Source organism: Musca autumnalis, unplaced genomic scaffold (genome assembly GCF_047663935.1).
Source record: "Musca autumnalis isolate F117 unplaced genomic scaffold, ASM4766393v1 scaffold_2, whole genome shotgun sequence".
Taxonomy (NCBI): domain Eukaryota; kingdom Metazoa; phylum Arthropoda; class Insecta; order Diptera; family Muscidae; genus Musca; species Musca autumnalis.
Window position 1 is genome coordinate 126,651,806 of NW_027411755.1, and position 27,961 is coordinate 126,679,766.

Consider the following 27,961-nt stretch of genomic DNA (forward strand, 5'->3'; position numbering starts at 1 on the left):
ACTTTCCCAGCAAAAATTAGGGTTAACTGCTCTTTCAGATATTTTGAATAGTATCCATTTTTTCGATACAAGTGTAAGACAAGCGTCTTCCTGCCAGCCCCTATAGTTATCCTAGCTTGGAAAAACAAAAGTTGGCTTAGTACCTCTGTTCCGCTACCGACATAGACTGTAGTAATCAGCATTGCTTTCATCCCACCAACAAGTACCTGGTAGTGTCCAGTAACGACTTCTACAGCAATTCTCATCTCTGCCTTGTTGAGTAGAAGTAAAGAAGAAGCTCTATGACTCGATATAACTAGACAGATAAGCCTCGAGACCCCGCATCTTGGTTCTCTCAGCCATTCACGAACAGTTAAATCTTTATAGAAGTTGTCGAGTTTGTTAATGAAATGACATATCGGTTGGTGTACAAATTCTTCAATTGTTATATACGAAGACTGTGATCCATCATAAGCTAGCTCATCGGCAATCTCTTTCCCATCAATATCACAGTGTCCCAGTGTCCACCAGAAAGTGATTTCATTCCACATGTTAACAAACTTGGATTTGATAAAGCAGTATGTGGGTGCCAAGAGTGCCACCTAGCTGTCGATAAACACCACTACCAACCTCTCAAAACCACTTAAGTTTACTTGTATCAGCTCCAGATATAGATAGATGGCCAAGCTTTGTGGAAGTTGGTCTAGCCACTCCTGTAGATCATCTTCAACCGCAGGGATTCGCAGGTTATATGAAGCGACTCTAGATTGTTTCAGATTGTTCAGATCAGAATTTTGTAGGGAGATTGGTTTTGAGTATTCTTTGAGTACTCATCCATGCCTTAGATCACACTGAGACCACTATGCACCTCGCTAGACTCGAAATGGGACACAAGAATCCTCGTTTGTATAAAACATGTTCAGACAGCTAGTTTATGCATTACCCCATTTCGCAATAATAGCTGTGTCTTTTTACGTGATAATTAGTAATAATTATTACTAATGTTGCCGATATTAGCTGTGTCTTTTTACGTGATAATTAGTAATAACTATTACCAATGTTGCAGATTTTGACAGTTGTGTAAAGGAAAAGTTGCTGAGAAAATGTTTCAGCAACATTTAGTAAGTAAAAAGACACCCCTTTTGACAGTTGCATAAAGGAAAAGTTACTGAAAAGATTGTTTCAGCAACATTTACTAAGTAAACAGACATACCAATTAATAGGGGTTGCCGTAAACCAACATAACTGTAAACAAAATGTTTATAAACTCAAACGAACTCGAACAGTGCAATATATAGAGGGTGGTGTCACAATAACACCAAAAGGTGGCGCCCAATATTATAGGCGCTACGGAGGAAAGGAAAAAGTTTGGCGACTAAGAAGTTCCATCCGTTCCTTAAATTCAGACCAAGCGTCAACATTTTTTACCATTTCGTTTGTTATTGTTTACCTTTTGTGTGTGGTTTTATTCAAAATAATATATTTTGACAGCTAGATGATGATCAGCTGTTTTGCAGCAACAAGTTCTCAATGCAGCGGATAATAAACTAGCGAGTAACTGAATACATCAAAACGGGTTTAATTTTATTGAAGAAACTATTTTGAAGCAGTTTTTCATTCAAAAAACATTAATTTTCTTAGAATTTTTGCTATAATACAAGGTAGACCTCTCTCATAAAAATGATCTATTCTACAATTTCCACTTGATTAGGTTCCCCCTAACCGCATTAGTGTATCCAATTTAATTAGAATTAAGGACCACATAACATATTCATGTGAAAATTTTCAAACTCTTCTCTTACTTAACGGGTTATATTGCCCTCGAATGGATTGTTTATATTTTTCTCATTTCTGGAGTTGATGTCTTTTATCTGAATACGCTGCCAACGGCAATAATGCCCTAACCATAAATGTAACAACAATAACAACAACATGAAGACCTACAATGAAATATGAGACATTTCTATTGGAAACATAAACACCAGCAATAACAAAAACAACAACAACAATAGAAGATTCACCACACCACAGAAAATGAAGAAATTCTTTACGCTTATCTATTGCCAGACTGGCGGCGGCATGACCCTCACTTGTTTCTTCATATTTTTTCTTATTTTCTTTGATAGCCAACGATGAGAGTCTTAAAACGTTGAATTTAATTGTTATTGTATCTTCTTCTTGTTTTCAGTGCCGCATCCCAAGCCCCAAGATGCATCGAATCACATTAGTAAAACTAATGAAATGGATTATGAACGAAATTATGCCGTCGAATTGGGTGCACCTTTGATAATACCTCTACAAGATGAAATCACCTTGGAAGCCGATACAGAGTTTGTATTACGCTGCGAATCCAATGAGGATATTTTGTGGAAAAATCCGCTAGATTCTTATGCCGAGGAGGGTAAATATTTGCCCGATGATCCGAGCCGTCCTTTTGGCCGTACGCTGACATTAAAATTTATATCTCATACATCTGTTGGCAATTACTATTGCATCAAAGTGTCCAGTGTAAATGTTACGAATTTATTCTCCATTGAAGATGCAACCTTAACGGATTTGGCCAATAATAATTTGGCATCATCGATTTATGTTTTTGTAAATGGTAAGTAAGGCAAAAGATAATTCGGGAATTTGAAGTTTATGGTTAACAACGTTTCTTTTTGTTTTATACTAGACACTGCAAACTTATTGGCCCCCATGCCCTTCCCGGTTGTGCATGTGGTTCAATTCCAGGATGCTGTTATACCATGTAAACCCTCGATGCCAGATGTTGATGTTTTGCTAACAATGCCCAATGGAAAGGTAAAAAAGTGTTGAAAATTTTAGAAATTAAATATTTTAAGGAGGCAATGGACCTCTTATGGCCTCTCCAAATAGTTTCCACTAATAATTGAATAATTCTTTGCTTTGCTAATGCTTTCCGTTTCGTTACTAACAGTGCTCAACTTTCATTAAAAGTCAAACAATAGCAACAAACAAAGTTTGGCGGCTTATAAACAGCCTACATATCATATTTACTTGGCACACGCCTAAAAGTATGCAATATTATTTTGAATAAGTACCTCATATTAGTCAACGGTAAAATTTTATTGTCATTCTCATACAGAAGAAAACCACAATTGATCCACATTTTTTACAGTGATTTTAGTAGAAGACAACTATTTGTTGTTGTTGTATCAAACCTTCTTTCTCCATACAAAAAGTCGGCGAAGCTCATTTCGGCGCAATGATCACCAACCAAGTTGGTGTTAAACTCCATGTGGACACTTTTGTGTTTTAAACAGACAACCCGAATACATAACCTCTGACCATCGTACTTTTCTGAACCAAAGACCAGCTCCCTATCATCGTCTCGGTTAACAGACCACCCGACTTCATAATCTCTGATTGCTGTATAAGAAAAAGTTTTTGACAAGGGTTCAATAAATTTACCAATCACCACTTCAAAGAACTGCTTATTCCCTCAGATCCCATTGTTGATGAACAAATTCCGGGACATCATCGCAGCTAATATCCCAAAAATTAACCAATTTTCGCAGCAAATGCGACGGGCCGATTCCCTCAGATCCTCACGTAGCTAAAAATAATTTTCCTTGACATCATCACAGCTGCAGCCTCTCGCTACGGAAATTATGGCAAATTTCCCAGCAGAGGTGACGGGACTAGCAAACAAACGTGGTGAGCTTCTTCGTACGAACCCTGAAGACCCAAAAGTTAGGGAACATACTCTTGGAATGAATAGGCTAGAGTCGAGCATAGGCTGAAAAAGCGGCTAGACCACCTGAAGCAATACTACATTGGAAAAGGATTAAGTAAATGGTGGGTAACGGATAAATCACTCTCAAATCCAGAAAAAATAACTATAGAACAGAACAACTGTTACTTTCAACGGCGTGTCAAATCCGAAAAGTTGTTATTTTATTCGGCAATTTATAGAGCACACCAAGAGTGATCGAGCGAGGAATGTACTACGCCGTATAAGAGCCCTCTTAGCCGAAGAGATACCACCACAATTTACGATGGGCGATGTTGCAGACGTCATGCGAAACGCAAAATCATCCAAAGCTTTGGGCCCACACGGAATATCAATGGTGATGCTTAAGTAACTGGTAGAACCTGGAGTTGAGTATTTATCAAGTGTCCTTAACCTAACGTTAGCCACCCATATTGTACCAGAAGTGTGGAAAGTTGACATGGCGCTACTGGCAAGGATGCCAGCAGAAGTGAATCGTACAGGCCGATTTCGACAGTAGCGAAGATCTTAAAGGCACTACTCATTCCCATGATGAAAAGCAGTTTCCCAGTTGCCCAACATCCGCACGGATACCGCAAAATTCATTGCACTACACGCCATATCCGCACATATCAATCGAGGACTGAACCAAAACGAGCAGTCATGGCGGATTATGGCCTACCGATGGCCGTCGATACCTTTAATCATGCCAAACTGTTCGAGAACATAGAGAAAATTTCCCTGCAGTTGTGTTGGATATTCAAATATATGTGTGGACGCCAGTCACTTATGGAATTCAGAATTAAGATGTAGAGGACCCTTACAGTGAAACAGGGAGTTCCCCAAGGCGGGGTGATATGTACGGAATCTACAAGGGAGACTTCTCTCATATCAATGAGTGCACACTGATTCATATTGGCTCAATGATTTGATACTCAATTTTCTATCGCCGAACGGCACCACTTATAAAGAAGTTTTTTTCCTGAAATACTCCGGAAATATAAGCCAGCATAACATTGAGGGGATTTGCCCCTGCCGAAAATTTTGATGTTCCAGTGAGGTATTGAATCGCAGACCTCCAGAATGTAAAGCCTGTGTGCTTATTACTGCACCACGATGGCTGTTTAACTTCTACCTTTCTGAAATTCCACGCCCTTCCTACGGCATAGAGATCGTAATATATGCGAATGATGGTGCGATCTTGGTGTCGGATATAGGGCGTCTTCCATCACAGGAATACGAAAATATCCGCCGCTATAACCAGTGTTCTCCACCTGGACGACTGAAATAAGGCTACAACTCAACATATTGGTCGATGGTGTCCTGATTCCGACCACCAAGATATTATTTGCGTCAATATCAGAAGTAAGACAAAGTCCTCAAGTCGCTGGCCGGCAGCACTTTGGCGTGCTGATAAAAAACCTTGTTAAACTCTACAAAGCAATAGACCGATCTGTGGTGTGCTATGCAGCCCCAGCGTGGTGGCAAATGTTAGCGCAACGCAGTGGAAGAATATTCGAACCTGCCAGAATACCGCCCTGTGGTCTGCAACAGAGTGTCACCACATGCCTCCAGTAGACCACCTTCATGAGGACACAAAGATTTTTCCGGTACATCAGCAGAAAAATATATTGAGATTTTCGATTAGGTGTTATCGCCGTGAGCAGCAGGCAGGCTTCTCTCCCAGGCTTCCCTCACCCAGGCACGTGTGGAGATCTTCATGAGCTAGAGTGAGAGGCCCAATGATACAAACGATAATCTCAACATCAACGAGCCTACCAGACAGGGTTGGATAGACTTCTCCCACCCGACACGTCTGGAGAGATCTTCGCGATCTAGAGAGAGAGCAGTCCAAAGTCTGGATAGCATTCACACTGATGTTGTTGCGCAGGCAGTACAAAGTTACGGTGAGAATGTTGGCAGAAGAATGCCAGCTACCAAGGCAAACCATGAGTGGTTTTAGCCAAATTATTATCCGGACGATGCAGAGATTTTCGATTAGGTGTTATCGCCGTGAGCAGCAGGCAGGCTTCTCTCCCAGGCTTCCCTCACCCAGGCACGTGTGGAGATCTTCATGAGCTAGAGTGAGAGGCCCAATGATACAAACGATAATCTCAACATCAACGAGCCTACCAGACAGGGTTGGATAGACTTCTCCCACCCGACACGTCTGGAGAGATCTTCGCGATCTAGAGAGAGAGCAGTCCAAAGTCTGGATAGCATTCACACTGATGTAGTTGCGCAGGCAGTACAAAGTTACGGTGAGAATGTTGGCAGAAGAATGCCAGCTACCAAGGCAAACCATGAGTGGTTTTAGCCAAATTATTATCCGGACGATGCAGCCGTCTTAATTCATATTGGGCCTGAATTGATGGCATGACACTCAACACATGTCCTGCATGTGGATTGGTGCGGCACGCTGTATTTGTTTAACTGTCCAGCTAAACCCACTCACCTGTCTCTTGATTCTTTATGGACGCAGCCCGACCAGGTTGCAGAATTTTTGCATTATCAGTTGCCACCGCGACCGAAATGAACATTTTTATTATGGAAAGCAACCAACTTTGCTTACCGAACGGAAAGATTTTTCGTTAGATTGGCCACTAAAAAAGTAAAAACAACCCAAGAAAAGAAATTTGAATGCAACCGGTATTTTTTGGATTTAAAATATTTATATTTCAAACGGGGTGTTTGACTTTTGATGGAATTGAAATAGTCTCTCATTCCATGGTCACAAGTGAAAAGTTTTCGCTATGTCATTCAATCTACTAACACCACATATCACTCACTTTCAAATTTCCTTTATATAATTTTTATTTCATTGGTTTTTGGTTTAACTTTTTATTTTTTATATTTTTATTTTTTATTATTATAATTTTTTGTAACAAATCGAAAACAAGGACGATGAGTACATAACCATTACAACGTCAAATAGAACAATTCAAAATGTTAGCTCTAAGCTCTTTGACAGTATCACTTATAAACCTAACATTGGATTTACGGTTCATAGCTGGAACGCGGTTGCGGGCTATATAACATGTATCGGTGAATATAGGAATGAAACTTCGGAGCTTAGTTATGAAATTAAAGTTTTTCGTATGTGGTGACTATGTTTTTTTCTTCTTAATTATTATTCTTATGACTATTTTAGACCGAACACACTAACCTCTCAGTAGATTGAAATACATACATATTTGGTAGCTAATATTGTATATATAGATATGTTATATATAGATATGTTCTTAATAGTGATATAGAATTATTAAAGATTAAATTTAAGTATATTTGTAGCAGAGCTGGGAAATTGACATATTGGAGGTTATTCTGAACGGAAATGTCCCCTGAGTTTTGGCTTTCCGCCGTTTAAGCTTAAAGGAGAAAGCGAGAAACTCAAGGGATTTTCTTTCAGAACAATCCGCATTGTGTTTGTTGGAATCTTTAGAATCCATTAATTTTTTTAGGAAAATAAAATTAAATACTTTTTACCACGCCAAGCGCCATCTATACTTCATTTCAAAATCAAAACTATTAAAGATAAACGTTTCCCTCTCTCTGTCTCTGTCTATTTAATAAATGTTATGTAAAATAATGTAAAAAAACATTTATTAAATATATGTTCGTCAAAAATATAACAATAAATAGAGTGAGTATCATATAAAGGAACGCTAATATAAATGTACTCTAACTTAAAGTACATAGTTTTGTACAAAGAGAATGGTAATGCATTGTAGTTCCGTATAAAAGATATGTAAAAGTGTACATATACATACATACGTGTATTTCACTTTTGTATATATGTACATACATACATTCATTCAACGAACTGTACATTTGGATATAACGTGAAATTAAAATTTTCATTTCAGCAATTCAATGATGAGTCATATTTAGGCCCTGTAGCATCCTACCTTAAACGTAGCTATAATAAGGACAGCAACAAGCCAGAACATGCAAAGCGGGTTACCCCATTTTTACATTAGAGCTTACACGTAATAGAATTTACATTTGAAATCTAGTGGATTTATTAAATCCTCTTATATGCGAACGTACTATTGCTAGTCGAAATCCTGTTTCATTAAAACTATTGCTAGGTTTACAGTTACGAAATCCACTCGATTTCAATTGTCAATTCCATTGTTTAAACGTCAAATGAAATCCAATGGATTTCAGATGAGATTTCATTTGACGTATACACAAAGGAATTGACAGTTGACATCCACTCGATTTCGTAAATGTAAACTTAGTCCCATAGTCCCGATCCACACTAGAGTGATTTCAATGAAAAATTTCATGAAATTAGTCGTTCTTAGATTGAGTTCCATACTAAAGTAATTTTATTAAATTGCCGTATAGATAGACAGAGATTCGTTGAACTATTTAGGTCTCGGAACTATTTGGAACGAAAAGAACGATGAAAATGAAAGATTCATTGAACTATCGCCCTCGGAACTATTTGGAACTATTGAACTATAGTAAGGAACATGTTCCTTTTGGGAAAAGGAACTGGAAAGATCGATCCGCTTCCGGAACTAGATTTCCAAACTCTACCTTTGCTTTAACAAGGTGACGATGTTTGCCCCTCGGAACGATCGGTTGATCTGGAGACAGGCAGGTGCCCTTATGAATGCGGAGATCTTTAAATCTGGTACTGGGCCAAAGATAATCCCCTTTCCAAGGATGGCATTAAAATCGCCTAGAAAAATTTTAATGTCATTGGCCGAACAACGGTTATAAAATACAGTGACTGTCACTGAAAATTATGCAACCTGAAATAAAAAATGTAAACGTTGATAACTTGTTAAACGAGTTAAGATTTTTTAACAATTCAAAAAACAATTTTGTCGTTAAGATAGCTTACTAAACGTTTACACCAGACAGTTTGTCTTCAAATACAACTCTGATTTACTAACACATACATACATTTGTCGTTTGTCTCCCAGCTGTCCATCATTTTTTCATATACAGTAGGGTTAACAAATTTTTGACATTTTGTGAAAAAAGAAGTGAGATGATAATTTAAATGTGTTGAAAACAAAAGAATAGGTACAAAAACAAAATATGTGAACGGAAAACAAAAAGAAATCTATGATTTTCATTCATAATTTTACAACTGTTTTTGCAGTTGTCTGGACGCCTACGTCACAGAGGCAAGTTTTGGGTTTTTGACAATCAATACATGAAGTCAACTGTTCTGTCTTTTGTAAGTCCCAATTTACATTAGGCGAGTTTACTTGCGGCAATTGTCAGTTTGTAGGTGAGAGAGGGTGCTGAGAGGCAAAGGGTTACCATATGCCTCACCTCTCTCTCCTACAAAATGACAATTGCCGCAAGTAAACTCGCCCAATGTAAATTGGGACTAAACGCAGGGTTACAAAAATATTCCGTTTACAGTGCCGTTATACTAAAATTTTACCGGAAATAAAAAATGGGCACTTTTACCCCCAGTTTTTGTAAAAAAAAATATTCTTCTCACACGAATTGTCAAATTTTGTAGATCGATTTACTCGCTTTAGCGCAAATGTAGAGCGCTGATTTTTAAATGAGGAATCCTTAACGATATATGGAACGTGTATACGAAAAATTATATGATGACATACACATCTGGGGGCTGAGCTATGAATGCCTAAATTATTACGAATATAGACGAACGAACAAAAATAAGTTACCAAAACCGGGGGTTAAATTGAGCATTATAAATGATGCACCACAATAATCGATTAATAATTTCCAAAATTTTCGTTTTTTATGTCATTTTAGTTATCAGAATGGTAGATTAATTGGTTCCCTATCGTTTTCAGTAGTTTTGCCATAGATTCCGATAGAAAAAATGATGTCCCTGACGTAATTTTGGCATGATTGTAATTAATGTCCCTTTGTAGGCAATTTGGCTAGAAATTTCTAGTTCTTGAAGTTATTTTCCAAAAATGAATATGAAGAATCATTAAGGGTTATGTCTAGAGTACGTACAAACAATTTAATGATATTTGGAAAGTCATGTATCAGCCAGGCTTGTCCCATATTAGACTAGAGATTAATGGCATTGGCCTGATAGATGAAAAAACAATGCATATAACAAAAGTTTTCCCACTTTTCTTTGAAAATAGTTTTTAGAAACATTGTTAATGATGTCGTGATCATGTTTGCATTTATAAAAGCAAAAAATTTCAACGCCCATTGTTGCCATTCAAGCCAAACAATACTACTCCCTTCGACGAGTTTCATAGAATCACTCCAAATCTTTTTTTGCTGCGGGTTTTTTCAAGTAATGTCGTATTTTTGCGGGCATTGTGTGGTATAAAATTCATAGTTCGGATGAAAATCAGCATATCTGGTGTAAAATCGATATTTACTTGTGGAAGAAGTCAACACACACCTGTAGTGGGATTCTGTAACTCATTTTTGCTGTTATCGATAATTGTCGGTAAAATTAAAATGCTTATAATTTCGATAATTAACGAAAATTTTCGGTAAGTTAACGATGAATAAAAAGTAGTCGCTAGCCTCTACCGACACAAACAGTGATGCCAACTTTTCTTTATGTTTTTAGTCATAATTTTGCGAATTAATTTTACCGATTTTTGTCGGTAACAGCAAAAATGAGTTACAGAATCCCACTACTGAGTTTAAATAAATAAACTGTCGCTATCAAAACGCTTTGTCAGAAGTATTATTGTTTGGTTTGTATGGCAACAATGGGCGTTGAAATGTTTGTTTCTATAAAAGCAAACATGGTCAAGACATTGTTAACAATTGTTTCTAAAAACTATTTTCAAAGAAAAGTGCAAAACTTTTGTTCTATGTCCTGATTTTTTCCTCTATCAGGGCTATGCCGTTAAAGGCTAGTCTAATATCGGGCAAGCCTGATTGATACAGGACTTTGAATATGTCATTAAATTTTTTGTACGTACTCTAGACATAACCGTTAATTATTTTTCACAGTGATATGTTAGAAAAAACCTTTAAAAATTAGAAATTTCTAGTCAAATTGCCTACAAAGGGACACTAATTACGATCATGCCAAAATTACGTCAGGAACATCATTTTCTCTATCGGAATCCATGGCAAAACTACTGAAAACGATAGGGAACCAATTATTCCACCATTCTGATTAATGAAAAGCGAAGCAAAAAAATTGGAAATTATTAATCGATTATTGTGGTGCATCATTTCACTTTAAAAAATGCCCATTTTCTGGTTTCCGGTAAAATTTTAGTATAACGGTACAGTAAACGGAATATTTTTGAATGCCATCTTAAAGACAACTTTTCAGCCTACAAAATTGTTTTTTGAATTGTTAAAAAATCTTAACTCGTTTCCAAGCTATCAACGATTACATTTTTTATTTCAAGTTGCATCATTTTCAGTGACAGTCACTGTATATCTCTGGTCTATTCTTCCCTGCCTTCAGTGGGAGCATGAGCTCAAATAAAGCTAATGTTAAAAAATATATAGAAGCTACTTCTATCCGTATTGTAGCAAGTCTTTCATTCACTCAGGTGAAGCTGGAATCAATGGCAGCCTTCAGGTGCAGTTGTGGCACCTTTCCCAATCCGTCGTATTTCCTGTATGGCAGTCAAATCGGCGTTGTCAGTGCGTAAACTGCACCTTTTATATAAAAAGTCCGAACATTCCAAGTGCAGATTCGCAGATCATGGTCCTTAAAACGTTTGGTGGAGTGGTGTAGGGGTTTGTTTTTATTTTTCTTTGTTTTTTTTCATAGTATGTTGTTTTTTGGGGGGTGAGCTCACTACCTTCAACGGGTGCTAAGGGAGCTTCCCAGGAGACACAACGGAAGTTGTGTCCATTTGAGATGAGAGAGGGACCAAGATAAGTCCTGGCCCTGACCAGCTTTAACCGTTACTTGGTATCTTTCATATCCCACGTCACCCGGGGAACTCGATCTAAGAACGACTAAACCGCTCTAGTGTGGACTTAGACAAAGTGGTAGTACGTTTGCATATAACAGGATTTAATAAATCCACTGAATTTCAAGTGTCTATTCCATTGTGTATCCGTCAAATAAATCCTCATAACGACTTCCAATTTTGATAGCTATATATTTAAAAACTTGCTGAATCTTATTGAGGAAATTTTATTAGTAACAATTAGCAAGTACTAAGGCACGCCTATTGACAAGAGAATTATATTTTAAATTGTTTTTGAAAAACTGTTTGCCTGCTCCGGAGATCTTTAAAGTTAATCATTAAGCCTGTTCGATAACTCAAAAATTTTTACAAACTAGTATTACAAAATGCTATTCGATAACAAACTTGTTCAATTAAAGAGAACCGAGAGAACTTGCAAGTACTTGAAAGTTCTTTTTACTTGCAAATTTATCGAACAGACCTATTATTTTAATATTAATATTATTTTTTTAATTAACATTTTTCCACTGAGGTTTTTTGGTGCTATCTTATCATTTTTTTCATATTCCATTTATACTGATGGTTTACAATTTGGGAAAACTGCACCTACTCATAAAACACACAATACAATTTTCATTTAAAAAAATCTGCAGCTTTCGCCACTAATTGCTTGTTTGCCTCTATGGACAATGGTTGCTTTATAAAACTTTAAACCTTCTTCTTTCAAACAATATTTAAATATTTTCTTTTTATAAAATTTTTGCTTTAATTACAAACTTTAGACTTTAGCCAGCGATAGCGGTGTACGATATAATCCACAATTGGGCTTTGTCATCGAAGTTCGAGGCATGGAAGAACATGGTTATTATACTTGCCGTCCAAAAATACCATCTCCGGACAATGAGGAGGAGTATACCAGCGTTGAAACTATTCTTGGTAACAAAATTGTTAATCGTGAGTTGTTGCACCCCTGTTTTGTGCTTGTTTTCCGTCTTTTTTTAAGTTTGTTAGTTAGCCCTAATGGTGTTTTAACTCAATGTCTAAATCAACAAAAGAAATCCTTCCACGCTCACCCTAGCCCTCAACCCCTTAAATAGGTCTTATAAAAATTGTATATCCTGCTGCGAAGAATATGGGGTTGTGTTTTATAGTTAAGAAAGCAACAAAAACAAATGAAGGATTTGTGTGGTTTGTTGTTGTTTTGGAATGCGGGATATATCATTTTGGGCTATAATTTCAAAGAGAATCGTTCAACATTCTTAGAACTGGGTGGTTACATTCGTAATAATTTTAAACATAGGGTGCTTCATGATTTGCTAACACAGGGTGATTCCTTTGCTATGAATGCGCACACAACCGTTGAACAAGTAACGGATATATATGAGATGTGTCTTTTACGTGATGATTTGTAATAATTATTACAAATGTTAAAATTTTTTAGAGTTATGTAACTAAAAACTAGATTGAAAAAATGATGCAGCAACATTAAGTAAAAATAGACATCTATTATAACCCAGATGTGCCCAATGTCCTATATGTATAGGACACAAAAAATTCTTGTTTTCATGATATATCAGCTTTATCAAAGTACTGTTTTTATTGTTGATATCAAGGATATAGCTAGAAATGAATCTCGACACCATTACGGAGGGGCCCAGTACACAAAATTTGAATTTTTGTAAGTAAAATATACCAAAAACGTCTAAAAAAGTAACATGATTATTAATATGATTTGGGCATATCTGGGATAACTCGTTTTTGGCCAACGACAAATCGGTAAAAACTAAAACGGAAAATTTAGATTTCCCGGAAAAAATAATAGCTTTGTTCCAGAACTAAAAAGTTTTTACAATTTTTACGACTTTTACATATTTTACCCGAAAATCCGTTCCCGTACACAAAAAAGTTGTAAAATGTTCACTTCTCTTTAAACAAAAATGGCGCTGAATGACGCTCTCTTTAAAAACTTTTTACTCGACAAATTTGAGCGTGTTAAAAATAGTAACATAAATGCCGGCGTCTGATTGGCTGGTACGCCGACTTTGACATTTGTTCCAGCTTTTTTGACGTTTTTTCCATTTTTGCGTTCCCGAACTTTTTGAAAAAACTTTTGTGCGATAACAATATTTCTCTCTTTCTCTCTTTTACGAGTTTTACTATTAAAAAGTACGGGAACAATGCAAATGTAAACACTTTACGCCTCTCTGATTTAAATTTAAGTAGAGGCACCCTGTGAAATGCAACCCACCCGCAGTGAATGTGAAGACCATTGCTGAGAATAAGAATACGTTTATACTAGAGCTTATAATAATGATAATGACAGTAGTTTTCTTAAATTTTACATCAAATTAACCGAGATCATGATGATAAGTGATAGTATAAATGTACTATAATGGTATCGAAGTCACTGAACTTTAAGCCGTAAACAACGTTTCAGTAAAGTTGGGCGTAATTTCTAATAAAGAAATAAAAAAATGCAATCTATGGTGTCCTTGGTCTTTTTTCTTTTGTCAGAAATTAAGTCCAACTTTACTGAAACGTTTGATGTGTTTTCGGCTATAGGCACTGACCAAAATTAAATGAAATATAAAATCTGACACATTCTCGTGACTGATAATTTTCGTTCCGAATGTGCCCTTGTTCATCCGATTTTCTTTGAAACTATCCCCATATATAGTGTAAAGATTTTTAATTGGTTTTGGTTTTGTTTAAATAATCTTAATGGTGTTGTGTCTCTCTTCTCTTTGTTCTTCCCTTTCCTTCTCCCAAAAAAATCAAAAATGCCCAAAAACTCATTATTAGCAATACAAATGGATAAAGATACAATAACAACAACAACTCTATCTTCAACTGGTGTAATGGGATTAACAGATTCCAATCAATTGGATAATAATTTAACTACAAATTTTGATACTACTACCACCTTACCCATTCCTAATTCCACAAGTATAACTTCGACAACAATAACAACAACAACCAATCCAGTGACGATCACTACTTTACCAAGTACTGTAACTAACCAAAAATCAGTAAATGTCATTAACAGCATCTCTAGTCCTCGTCACTATCGCCGTCATCGTCGTAGTCTACCCATTGATGTGAACTCCCCCTCTCAGCTAACAAAAAATGATGGTGATGGCAATAACATGCTTAATATTGGTGATGATCCACGTTTGCACGATAATCATTTGGGTGATGGTTTCATTATGACAATAATACCGCGATTTACAACGACAACGACGATCACATCTACAACTACCGATAATTCTGATTATGATGAGATGATATCCAATAGCAATGAATCTTTAGATAATAGTTCAGAAAATAATTCCAATGAATCAAGTAAACCGGTTTCAAGAACAATACGTGACGTAGAAACCACAACCAGACGTTCATCGCGTAAATCTTTAGCTAAGAGTAGTACACCTAGGCGTAAGTGTTTTGCTTGCTTGATGGTGTTTTTTTGTCCATGGCTATTCATTTTCACTTAAAACTTGTTTTTTGTTCATTTAGAAAACAGGGATACTGAGCTTTTGAGGTGAAGTTAGTTTTAATCACCCGACACTAGGGTGACAAATATTCTATGGAAATTTAACTAGCGAATTAAAAAAAAACGGTTTGATGTTAATGTAAATCTAGTTTAAACTGACAACTAAAATAAGTGATTTGTGAAAAATCGTCATTTATTTAGGAGATATTCAAAAGAATTCAGAAAAAATAGTTTTGTGTAAAAGTAGTTTAGTGTAAATGCGGCTTTAGTCTTTAAGTCGAAGGTTACACTAAAGTGGTTTCATTGCAACAATGTTATGAAATCATGCTTCCTTAAGGCCTCGGCACAATCGGTCCGTTGAGTGCCGCGTTACAACAACCACATTAAAAAAAGTGTAAGTGATGTCAAGTTTTTATTAATTTCTCGTTGGAGTTGAGCTTCATGATCGAAGATTTTTGCAAGTGAAAAAGGAAAGCCGAACATTCGAACCCACACAACCACCAAATTATGTGACCGGTTTCGCTGTTGGTTTAGGCAGCTTATCAGACATATAGGCTGTGGAGTTGATTCTCTCGCAATGCTTCGAAACTCACACTTATACTGAAGTTAAGGCCGCGGCACATACGGTCCGTTGAGCGTCGCATTACATCAACCACATGAAAAATTCGAAAACAAACTTGGGATCACTTACACATTTTTCATGTGGTTGTTATTTTTATGTGTCGGGGCCTTTAGTAAGGTGAACCAGAAACTACAACAACAAGACTATTCATAATTCTTCAAGTTGTCATAATTTCTGTTTATGGTTTCATACGATTAATTCACAATAATAGTGAATTTGACAGGTTGTGTGATTGCAGCCTTAGGGGCCAAATGCATTCGGTCCATTGAGTGTCGTTTCGCGCGTCAAAAACAAAACTACATGAAAACTTCAAAATAAAACTTAACATCACTTAAACTTTTTTCACTTGGTTGTTATTTTAACTCGTAAAATTACGCTGAATGGACCAATTGGCCCCTTAAAACCTCGGTACAATGGCTCCGTTGAATGTTATTTAATTTAATGCGTTGACGTTCAAAAAAATAAATTATTTATCTGTTCCAGAACTGCAATAATCTACATATTTTTATATTAAGGAAAAATTGTTATCGTAGTAAAACTGTGTAGATTCTTGCATATTCTGGAACATGCATTATATTTAACAACAATCACATGAAAAAGTGTATGTGATGTCAAGTTTGTTCTTGAAGTTTTCATGTTGTTGTTGTAACGCGGCACTCAACAGACTGTATGTGCCGAGGCCTTAACCGTGTAACAAACAACGCTCGTCGTTTCTGTAAACTCCTATCTTGTCACTCAATGTATCCATTGTATTGAGGCCTTTAAGCCCTAAACACATACAACGTTTGAGTAAAGTTTTGTGTAATTTCTGGTAGAAGAATAAAAGACAAAATGTTGCCTAGTTTTAATTTTTCTTTATTCTTCTACCGGAAATGACACGAAACTTTACTCGAACGTTGGATGTGTTTTCAGCTTTACTTTTCCACTCAATGAAGTGAACTTATTGAAATAAATGAACAATCGTTCGTATAGCGTGGTACACACGATCAATTTTGACTGACAGATTTTATCGATTTTTGATTGTCTAAAGCTGAAAGCACATGCTACGTTTGATTAAAGTTTTGTGTCATTTCTGGCAGAAGAATAGAAGACAAAGTGGTGCCAAGTTTCAATTTTTCTCCATTCTTCTACCAGATATAACATAAAACTTTATTTAAACGTTGAATGTGTTTTCAGCTTAATCACCAAAATTTTGGTGCTTGATATTTTCAAGCATGGAAAATTTAAGCAAAACTAATAAGGCCTCGACACAATCGGTCTGTTTTGAGTCGCGTCACTAGTCGAAAACAACAACCATATGAAAAATGTGTATGTGATGCCAATGTTCTTGAAGTTTTCATATGGTCGTCGTAACGCGGCACTCAACGGATCGTATGTGCCGAGGCCTATAGTGTGTATTGCTCTTAATGCGTGATTATTATACGGTCGTATCCCGATTTATCGAAATTTTCGATTATGCAAGAGTGAAATATGAAAAACGCCTTCGAAGAGCCCAAAGATTGTTTCAAATTTTTCATATTTTCGCTTTTTTGACTAGCTAAGAAAATTTTAAATTCAGCTCAGTATCCTGATCGACCGATTAATTTACTTATATATACATATTTACATCACGAATAGATACATATGTACATACATGAAACTTTCACCATTTTATTTAATTTAGTTGTATATATATTTTTTAAGATTTTTGTTTCTATTTGTTTTTTTTTTTTTTTGTGTTTTGTATTTTTACTGTATTTAATTTGTATTTAATATATTAGTTGGTCTGTTCACGCAGAGAGAGATCATGTGTCCGTCCTTCCTCTGAAAAAAACATTACATTCGGGAACAGACCTGCTGCATGAACCATTAATTATTGGTCTGTTCCAGAACTGCAATTTCGATAACTATTTTTTCGATAACATAGAGGAAAAATTGCTATCGTAGTAAAAATGTGTAGATTCTTGCAGGTTCTGAAACAGGCATTATGTTACTAACCACTTTTGTCCAATAATACACATTAAACTTGCACATGTATATAATTTCGCATGATAAATATTTGCTCTGTTCCAGAACCTGCAAGAAGCTACTATTTTTTACTACGATAACATTTTTTCCATTATGTTATCGGAAAAAATTGTAAAAATTAGTAGATTCTTGAAGTCCTGGAACAGGCCAATTGTTTAGAAACTTTTTATAGTTTTAAGAAAATTTTCGATCTAAAATAGATAATCCTATCTATTTTACAATAGATAATCCTACATGAAGTTATTGGTCTGTTCCAGAACTGCAAGAATCGGCTAAGTTTTACTATTTTTTTCATATCATAAAGAAAAAGTAGTTGTCGCAGTAAAAATTTGTATGTTCTTGCAGATTCTGGAAAATTGATGATGTTGACATCATTGGTTGGACTTATCGAATACATTTTATTATTGTTATTATTATAATTTTAAATTTTTTTTCTTCTCATTAACCAACTGACAAACTTAAACATATATTTTCTTAAAAAAGACGTTATTAAAATTATCTTTATAGTTCGAACTTGTAGTTGCTTCAACTTATTATTTGCTTGCTTGTAATTTGTGTTTTATGTTTTTTGCATTGCATGTTTTTTACGTTTTTGTATTTTTTATGTTTCATTTGTATATGCCATTTCGCTAAACATATCCCCATTTTCACGTTATCGTAAATATTTCCATTTGGGAAATATTTTTCTTTTGAAAATTTATATACAATATTTCTAATTAACATGAACATCACCACTACGAACAGCTCGTACGGATAAAATGGAAAGACCTAATATAACATCGACATCAAAGCATCATGCCCTAGTGGGTGAAACATTTCAATTGGTATGTGAAATTCGCACAGCTCATGATGTTATTGTGAAAATAAATTGGAATATGCCCGAGGGCGTGGATCCTGTAAGTTTGAATTGATTATAATGCCACATAACCTCAATTATACTGATCGGTCGTTTTGCTTTTCTATTTCAGGAACGTGTTACTCAAACTAGTCGGCCCACTAATAGATATACCGTTAATCACACCTATACCGAAAGTGTTTTAACCATAAAAAATGCCCAACTAAGTGATACCGGTAAATATACCTGCAACGTTACCGATCACAGCAATAACAAGAATAGAGATTCCTATGATATGGTCATCATGGAAGAAGGTCAATCTTACATAAATATCGACGAACCTAATGGTTACTATGAACTTGCTTCACTTGCGAATAAAACTGTTCAAATGGCTGTTCTCTATAAGGGTTATCCACATCCAACACTGCAATGGTTCCGACCAGATGGTACAGAAATTCCACATGGTGTCTCCTTTAATGGGAAATATAATGTGACGACATTAGATGACAAGACCACTTTATTTATAAAGAATGCAAATCTTCTTGATAGTGGTGTGTATACCGTAAGAGCCCAAAATGGCAATGTTCGCAAGGAACGCGAATTCACGGTGACAGTACATGACACACCCATTGTGACGATTGATGATGTCTATGTACATGAGGGTGAAAAGGCACATGTCCAATGTCGGGTAAAGTCGCATAAGAAACCTATCGTCACGTGGGTGTTTGAGCCTTGTAGTATTGAACCTAGATGGCCCTCGTGTAATAAAAACATTATACAAGATTTTAATGTAAGTATTCAAAGCACATTTCTATACCTAATGGCCCCGGCACATACGATCCGTTGTGTCACGCGTTGAGCGTTGAAAACAACAACCACATGAAAAATGTGTAAGTGATGCCAAGTTTGTTCTTGAATTTTTCATGTGGTTGTTGTAACGCGACGCTCAACGCGCCGTATGAGCAGCGGCCTTTTGTCGAAGTCAACGCTCGAGTAATTTCATGAAATTATGCGTTATTATCATGCTTTCGTTCGATGTGTTTGTCACATTTACATAGTTGCAATATTTGACTCAACAAACCTGACGCTTTTTAATTTCATTTGCTTTCATGTTTTTTTTTTTTTCAATGAAAGTACTCTAGTGTGGACTTCGACTAACTTATTCTCTAAATCCGATAATAACAGAAAAGTTGCCCGATAACAACATTTTCCATAGAAAAGTTGGTCGATAACAATATCTTCCATAAAAAAGTTGTTCGATAATAACATTTTCTATAGAAAAGTTGTTCGATAAAAACGTTTTCTATAGGCAAGTTTTACGATAACAATATTTTCTATAGAACAATTGTTCCATAACTACATTTTCCATAGAAAAGTTGTTCGATAACAATATCTTCCATAGAAAAGTTGTTCGATAACAACATTTTCCATAGAAAATTTGTTCGATAACAATATCTTTCATTTTCCATAGAAAAGTTGTTCGATAACAGCAATTTCCGTAGACATGATGTTCGATAGCAACATTTTCCGTAGAAAAGTTGTTCGATAACACCATTTTCAAAAGAAAATTGGTTCGTTGACAACATTTTTCATAGAAAAGTTTTTCGATAACAACATTTTAGAAAGAAAGGTTGTTCGATAACACTATTTTCCATAGAAAAATTGTTCAATAACAACATTTACCATAGAAAACTTGTTCGATTCCAGAGAAAAGTTGTTCGATTACAATATTATCCGTAGAAAATCTGTTCTATAACAACAGTTTCCATAGAAAAAATTTTTAATAACAACATTTACCATAGAAAACTTGTTCGATAAAAATATTTCCAGAGAAAAGTTGTTCGATTACAATATTATCCGTAGAAAAGCTGTTCGATAACAACAGTTTCCGTAGAAGAATTGTTGGATAGACTTTTCATAGAAAAGTTATTCGATAACAACATTTCCATGGAAAAGTTGTTCGATAAAAGTTAATCGATAACAACAATTTCCGTAGAAAAGTTGTTCGATAGCAGAAAAGTTGCTCGATAACATTATTTTCCATAGAAAAGTTGGTCGATAACAATATCTTCCATAAAAAAGTTGTTCGATAATAACATTTTCTATAGAAAAGTTGTTCGATAAAAACGTTTTCTATAGGCAAGTTTTATGATAACAACATTTTCTATAGAACAGTTGTTCCATAACAACATTTTCCATAGAAAAGTTGTTCGATAACAATATCTTCCATAGAAAAGTTGTTCGATAACAACATTTTCCATAGAAAATTTGTTCAATAACAATATCTTTCATGGAAAAGCGGTTAGATAACAATATTTTTCATAAAACTAGTGGTTGTTTATATAACGAAATGTTATTTGTTTTTCTTTTAAAATTTAAAGAAAATCCCTGATGATGATCATCGACGATGATCGAAATATTGGAAAATTAATAAAATAAGAAAAAAATCTACTGTTTTTTAATTTCTGACCTGAAAGCCAAACAAAAAACTCCAAGAAAGAAAAGTTTTTCCATAACATTTTAGAAAGAAAGATTGTTCGATAACACCATTTTCCATAGAAAAATTGTTCGATAACAAACCTTTCGTAGAAACTTTATTCAATAATTTATTAAATGTTTCTATAGATTTTTGGTCAGTTCCAGAACTCTAAGAATCTACTAATTTTTACCGATAACACAAAGAAAAAATGTTATCGTAGTAAAAAAAAGTAGCTTCTTGCAGGTTCTTGAACAGAGCATTTATGTTCCAGTATTTCGAAATTTATTTCGATACCAATATTTTCTATTTCAATAATTGCTCTGCTCCAGAACCTGCCAAAAGCTACTATTTTTACCACGATAACATTTTTTCCTTTATGTTATCGGAAAAAATAGTAAAAATTAGTAGATTCTTGCAGTTCTGGAACAAACCAAGTATAAAAGTATATATTTCGATAACAGCTCTGAAAATGGGGTTCGATTTTATTCCACAATTTCCTAGTTCTATATTTGAAATATCTGATCAAATCGCTTATATGTACCCTATAGGAAACCAGTTCCCGCGATGGAGAAACGTTTATCGATTTTATTTACGACATGCATTTTATACCACCATCACCTGGAATTATTTATTGTACAGCCGCCATCCCAATCGAAAGTGTAGTACACCGCGGCAAGGGCAAAGCTCATGTTTTAGTGCGAGATATTGAAGAGAATATGACGATTTATGGCATTAATGATACTGACATTATTGCCCTCGGTGATGAGGTGACAATAACGTGTGCGGCAGTTGCCTATTATTTTACAGATAATCTTCAGTGGTACAATGATAAAAGAGAACCAATCGCGGAATCAAATGGTAAGTTTTAACCCTCATGCACTTACCATTTGATTCCGCTGCTTAGTAGTTTTGACATTTTATCCCTTTCAGACATAAAAATATCTACATCAAAAAGTGCCTACTCTTACAAAAAATCTTTGACATTCAAAAAGATCAGGGACAATTATCAGGGTATATATGAATGCGGAGCCGCCCATATCAATGATAATAATTCCGAGTATAAAATAATTAATATTATAGCTCATGGTAAGTGATTTCTATAAGTTGAGTGTAGGCGTAGAGTTGAAATAATTCTCATTAACTTTGTAGAACCATTTTCTCCGCAAATGACCTTCACCAATTTGGGTAATAATATTAAATTGGAACGAAAATTGGGTGAATCGCTTGAGCTTAGATGTGAATCGCATGCCATACCAAAGGCCACTGTAACATGGTACAAAGATGATGTGGAACTAACGAATATTTCCAGTGAATATGTGGGTCATATGGCAATACCCTACCTCAAACCCGATGACCAGGGTCAATATAAATGCGTAGTGGCAAATCGTTTGGGCGTTATTGAACAAACGGTCAATGTTAAAATAACCAGTAAGTGATTTGCATTTGGATTTTCGGACTAAATAATTCTTATTTCGTATTTCAGATATACCGGGTCTAACACTGGGTTGGATTTGCGGCATAGTTTTGCTGTTGTTGATCCTAATTGGTTTGGTTATCTATTTGTACATACGAGTCAAACGTGAGCGTAAACTTTTGCGCGAACTCAAAGCTGCCGGTTTGGCTAACTTTGAAGAAGGAGCTGTGGAACAAATTAATCCTGCACTTACATTAGACGAACAAGCCGATCTATTGCCATACGATCGTTGCTTCGAATTCCCCAGAGATAAATTGAAATTGGGCAAACAATTGGGAGCGGGTGCATTTGGCGTTGTCCTTAAGGCCCATGCGGAGGGTATACGACCCGAAGAAAAGGAAAGTGTTGTTGCTGTGAAAATGGTTAAACGTAATGCCAATAATGAAGTGATGCGTGCTCTCGTATCGGAACTGAAGATAATGGTGCATTTGGGTCAACATTTAAATGTGGTCAATCTGTTGGGCGCCGTTACCAAAAATATTGCCAAACGTAAGCGGAAAAAGACAAATACTTTTAAGATACTTATGGCGTATTTTCTTTTTTTTCTTAGGTGAACTTATGGTAATTGTAGAATTTTGTCGCTATGGTAATGTTCAGAATTTCCTTATGCGCAATCGTAAACGTTTCATCAATCAAATTAATCCACATACGGGTAAAATTGATCCCAATATTACTACTCAAAGATTTTCGGATAATTTCGAACTGGATCGGTGAGTTTTTTGTTTTATAATTGTTCTTTAACATTTTATAAAATGTATTGGTATAATTATATATTGCATTGGACTACTAATAGCAACCAAATTAAAATTTTTTTGTTTTCCAAAATGTACTTTTGACTTAACCTAACTTAACGGCCGATAATGATTAAATCCCAAATTCTGGGGCCTAATTCTCGCATCCGTTATCGAGCGAGTTTTTGTTCGAAAACAAACTACGAACGATCGAAATTTTTGGATTCCCTTATGCGATCGAAATTATTTAAAAAAGTTATCGATACATACGGTTATCGAACGGTGAAACATATGGCAAACACAAAATATTACAAACAAAGAAGATGTTGTGCGGCAAATTTCTCGTAAAATGAAATGAAAACAAGAATATAAAATATATATATATATATAAAATAATAGAAAGTTCTGAAAAATTAAAAGTAATAGTGACCCGAAATAAATTCCACTATGTAAAAATATAAAAATCGCATTCTGGCATTGGAAAATATATTTTTAATTTTTAAGAAACAGTCCCTTTTTGTCTAGTTTTTTTACTCATTTTATTGGAAAAAGTCTTTAGTATGTGATTTTGATTAGTTTTATTGCAAAATGTTTCATTAAAGTTCGTTTTGTGCCACAAAAATAATCATTTCGACAGCAGATGTGTGGCGGGCAAAAACTCGGAAGATTCCACTCGAAAGTGTATTCGACAACGGATGTCGTAATCCAAATACTGAAAATATAGATCGGAATAACTCGATCACGTATGCGAGAATTAGGCCCCTGTTCTTCTAAGGTGATCGTAAATTTGTTGATCATGATTTTTCATTTTAAGTCTCAAAATTTTTACGTATTTATTACTTTTTGAACTGTGATTCAATCACAATCGATGACAACAGTTTATTGTGACAGCTCAAATCATAATCAGGTGTTTTTGCCGTGGGACCTATTAATTGGGCCATGGCGAGTCTGTTTCCTTCGACAGCTCAAATCATAATGTGTGTTCGTTTACTTAAAATTTGTACAAATTGTTACTGGATGTTGTTCGTTTACTCTACAGTATAATGCAAAAGACCTTAGCCGATTACAAGAAGTTACTGAACTTGTACAAATTGTTGAGTAAACGAACACACCTATAATCAACTGCTTTTGCTGTGAGACCTGTTAATTAGGGTGTGTCTGTTTACTTGCCATGTTTACATTAGAGTTTTTATCGTTTTAACCTCCTCCAAGATGATTCAATTGACGTATAAGTAATGGATTTGACAATTTGAATCCAATGGATTTACTAAATCCAGTAATATGTCAATGTTCTATATTTGAAATAATAGGTGTGTTCGTTTACTCAACAATATGTACGAATTTGTATAAGTCCAGTAGCTTCTTGTAATCGACTAAGGCCTTTTGTTTTGTACTGTAGAGTAAACGAACAACATCCAGTAACAATTTGTAAAAATTTTGAGTAAACGAACGCACATAAGCTTCGTTCCAGAACTAAAAAGTTGTTACACATTTTGCACATTTTTACTCGAAATGCGTTCCCGTACACCAGAAAAGTTGCAAAATGTTCACTTCTCTTTGAACAAAAATGGCGCTGAATAGCTTTTCTTTAGAAACTTTTTACACGACAAATTTGAGCGAGCAAAAATGTGCAACATGTTTGCCGCCTTCCGATTGGCTGACACGCCGACTTTGACATTTGTACCAGATTTTTTGACGTTTCTGCCATTTTTCCGTTCCCGTACATTTTGGAAAAATGTGTTCATTGAACTCATTTTTGACAGTTTTCTCTTTTGAACATTTTACCATTAAACAAGTACTGGAACGAAGCTATAATGACATTTGTTACGTAAAATGCCATGCAGCAATAATAAACGTAAATGATTAGGTTATTAATATGAATAACACTGCTCAACAAATTTGAAAAAGTTGAATGTTTCAGACGAAGTTGCAGTTGTTTCTGGATGAAATCGGCGAGTTATTTTCAAATCCGGTCCCGGTTTTTCTCCATCAGCTCTTGTTTTTGAGATATAGCTCAAAATCGGTTTTTACGAGTTTAATCCAGACTTTCGCTATTTTCGGATACAAACAAATATTTTTTTTGTGGGTTTTTCGACATTAATATATTAAGGAGATGTCGTACGCTCGATACAAATCGTTTTTGAAATAGTTATGGTGAGTATATATCAAAAAATATAGAAAATATACGACGGACCTTGTAAAAATTGCTTATTTTGAGTATTTTAAGCTGTAATTACGTCATCGGGGGAAGTCAAAGGATCTTCATATGGTAATGCGGATATGCTTAGGGTGTCTACTATATAGTCCAGTATTCAAATATATAATATAAAGTTCATAGCCCCCATGATTCGGCCATAACCTAAAAATCATCATGAAGACTGCCATTGAAAAGTAAATGGCTTATGTGGTAATGATATCACTTGTAAATTATTTCCCTTTAGCAGTCTTCATGGCGATTTTTAGGTTATAGCCGAATCATGGGGGCTATGAACTTTATATTATACATTTGAATACTGGATTATGTAGCAGACACCCTAAGCATATCCGGAGTACCATATGAAGATCCTATGACTTCCCCCGATGACGTAATTACAGCTTAAAGTACTCAAAATATGCAATTTTTACAAGGACCGTCGTATATTTTCTATATTTTTTGATATATACTCACCATAACTATTTCAAAAACGATTTTTATCGAGCGTAGAACATCTCCTTAATATATTAATGTCGAAAAACCCACAAAAAAATATTTGTTTGTATCCGAAAATAACGAAAGTCTGGGTTAAACTCGTAAAAACCGATTTTGAGCTATATCTCAAAAACAAGAGCTGATGGAGAAAAACGGGGACCGGATTTGAAAATAACTCGCCGATTTCATCTAGAAACAACTGCAACTTCGGTTGAAACAAAAGTCCTGTTGACCAGTGTAATTAGCAAAAACTTGTTATTTAGACACCATAACTAAGCACTTAAGCTGTGCCACTAAACCTGTTTGTTAGAAAAGCGTTCCCGTGCTCGAAAAAAATAATTCGGTTTGATGCTGTCGCCAACATCAGCTTCAAATCAGCTGATGTATTGATCGGCAACTTTGAAGAAATTTGAGATTTAATTATTTTATTTGGCTTTTATGTATTATAATACTAACATAACAGTAAACATCTATTTGTTTGCCTGCACCGATATTTTGTTCTTGTTTTGTTTTAGATTCTAATGAAATACATATTTCCTAATTTTAATTTATTTTTCTTTTTATTTCTTTTACTTTAATAAACTGCACAACAATTCATTTAACATTTTAACCATTCCTCAATTGTCTTATATTTTTTAACAACTTACACCGCACATATTCCAATACATACTAACACGTAAAATTTTAATTGGTGATGGTTTCTAACCTATAAAAATATATGTTTTTCTCTTTTTTGCTTTTAATTGGAAATCCCCCATTCAAATCCCCAATTGTCTATGTTTAATATTTATAAAAAAATAACCGCATAAAAAATAAATATTTAACTCTCTGGTGTCGGTGATTATTGTGATGATGATAATCATTATATTGGACGGATATAATTGTGACATAACCTAAAACCCCCAAAAAACTCCCCATCTATGTGCGTGGTGTATGGAAATATCTTATCTAACAACCCCTTATATGTGTGTGTGTCAAAAAAACCACCACACCCACATTCCCCAATTCCATTATTATACCACAAAAACCAATGTCGAACCATATAATGTGTAATAATGCAGTTCTGGCCTGAAATATGTTAATTTATCCTTCTCAAATCATCAATATATCAATCACGTCAATAATATGAACAATATGAACAACTATTATTCCATGAATAGCCGCAGTGACACGGATAATGATCCTCGTTCGGGTACACGAGCTGGTCGTCCTGGTTCCACGGGTTATATATCAAAATCGGAATTGTATGAGGGTCAAATAAATACATGCGGCACGGAAAATACAGTTATGACGACTGTGCCAGAAGGTAAGTACAGATTGAACGTTGAATTCGATTTTCAATTATAATTAATACTGAGTTTCCAAATAATATTATGTGGCCATTTGGACCGACAATGTGATACTCCATACCAATTAAAGTGCATTAAAAACAAGCAGTTGTTTCACAGGTAAACGTTTTTCAAATCAGGTTATAGTCTACAAGTAAAGGCCTCGACACATAAGAAGCATGGCATTCTTGCTGAAGTCATATCTGATAAAAGACTAAAGACCAAGATCGTCCTAATAAATAGATTTCAAAATCACATTTGAATTAGTTCGAACTTGTTCTTTAGTAATTTACCAGATATGACTTAAGCAAGAATGCCATGTTTCTTACGTGTCGAGGCCTTAAGGTTCCCCCTATCAGCATGTCAATATCCTTTTTACATAGTTTGGCTAGTAGTATCCCACACCCTATTGCTGCCTTAAGACCTCGGTACATAAGCTTGAGGAGGGAATTGAGTATCTTACGAAAGTTCCCAACCAGCTGGCAAGGATGTCCGCAAAGGTGAATCGTACAGACCAATTTCGCTTTTTGTAGCAAAAATTCTTGAGGCTTTACTCCTCCCCAGCATCAGAAATGGCTATCCGGTTGCCGATCATCAACATGTGTTCGGAAAGCAGTACAACAGCGCTGCACGACATATTTCCACATATCCCAACAAAAATTCGGATCCGTAAACAAAATAACTGCTTTATATTACTCCTTACTAGATTACGAGTACGGTGGCACAGAG

General features: G+C 35.2%; 1 protein-coding gene across 50 annotated transcripts in view; it reads left to right on the forward strand.

The window, feature by feature from the left end:
* The window catches only part of Pvr (PDGF- and VEGF-receptor related), a 315,628-nt gene that overhangs the window by 279,990 nt on the left and 7,677 nt on the right, over positions 1-27,961 (forward strand). For 14 of the 50 annotated variants that reach the window (XM_073969225.1, XM_073969221.1, XM_073969220.1 and 11 more), the window contains 12 exons: positions 2,168-2,581; positions 2,654-2,781; positions 12,360-12,531; positions 14,380-15,009; positions 18,441-18,592; positions 18,665-19,321; positions 21,559-21,868; positions 21,941-22,096; positions 22,160-22,438; positions 22,494-22,973; positions 23,035-23,194; positions 26,966-27,210. In XM_073969225.1, coding sequence (XP_073825326.1) covers positions 2,168-2,581; positions 2,654-2,781; positions 12,360-12,531; positions 14,380-15,009; positions 18,441-18,592; positions 18,665-19,321; positions 21,559-21,868; positions 21,941-22,096; positions 22,160-22,438; positions 22,494-22,973; positions 23,035-23,194; positions 26,966-27,210 — 3,783 coding nt within the window. Of the gene's footprint in view, positions 1-2,167; positions 2,582-2,653; positions 2,782-6,612; positions 6,809-12,359; positions 12,532-14,379; positions 15,010-18,440; positions 18,593-18,664; positions 19,322-21,558; positions 21,869-21,940; positions 22,097-22,159; positions 22,439-22,493; positions 22,974-23,034; positions 23,195-26,965; positions 27,211-27,961 lie in introns of all 50 variants that reach the window. The other 36 variants (XM_073969254.1, XM_073969260.1, XM_073969263.1 and 33 more) reach the window with 7 other exon arrangements.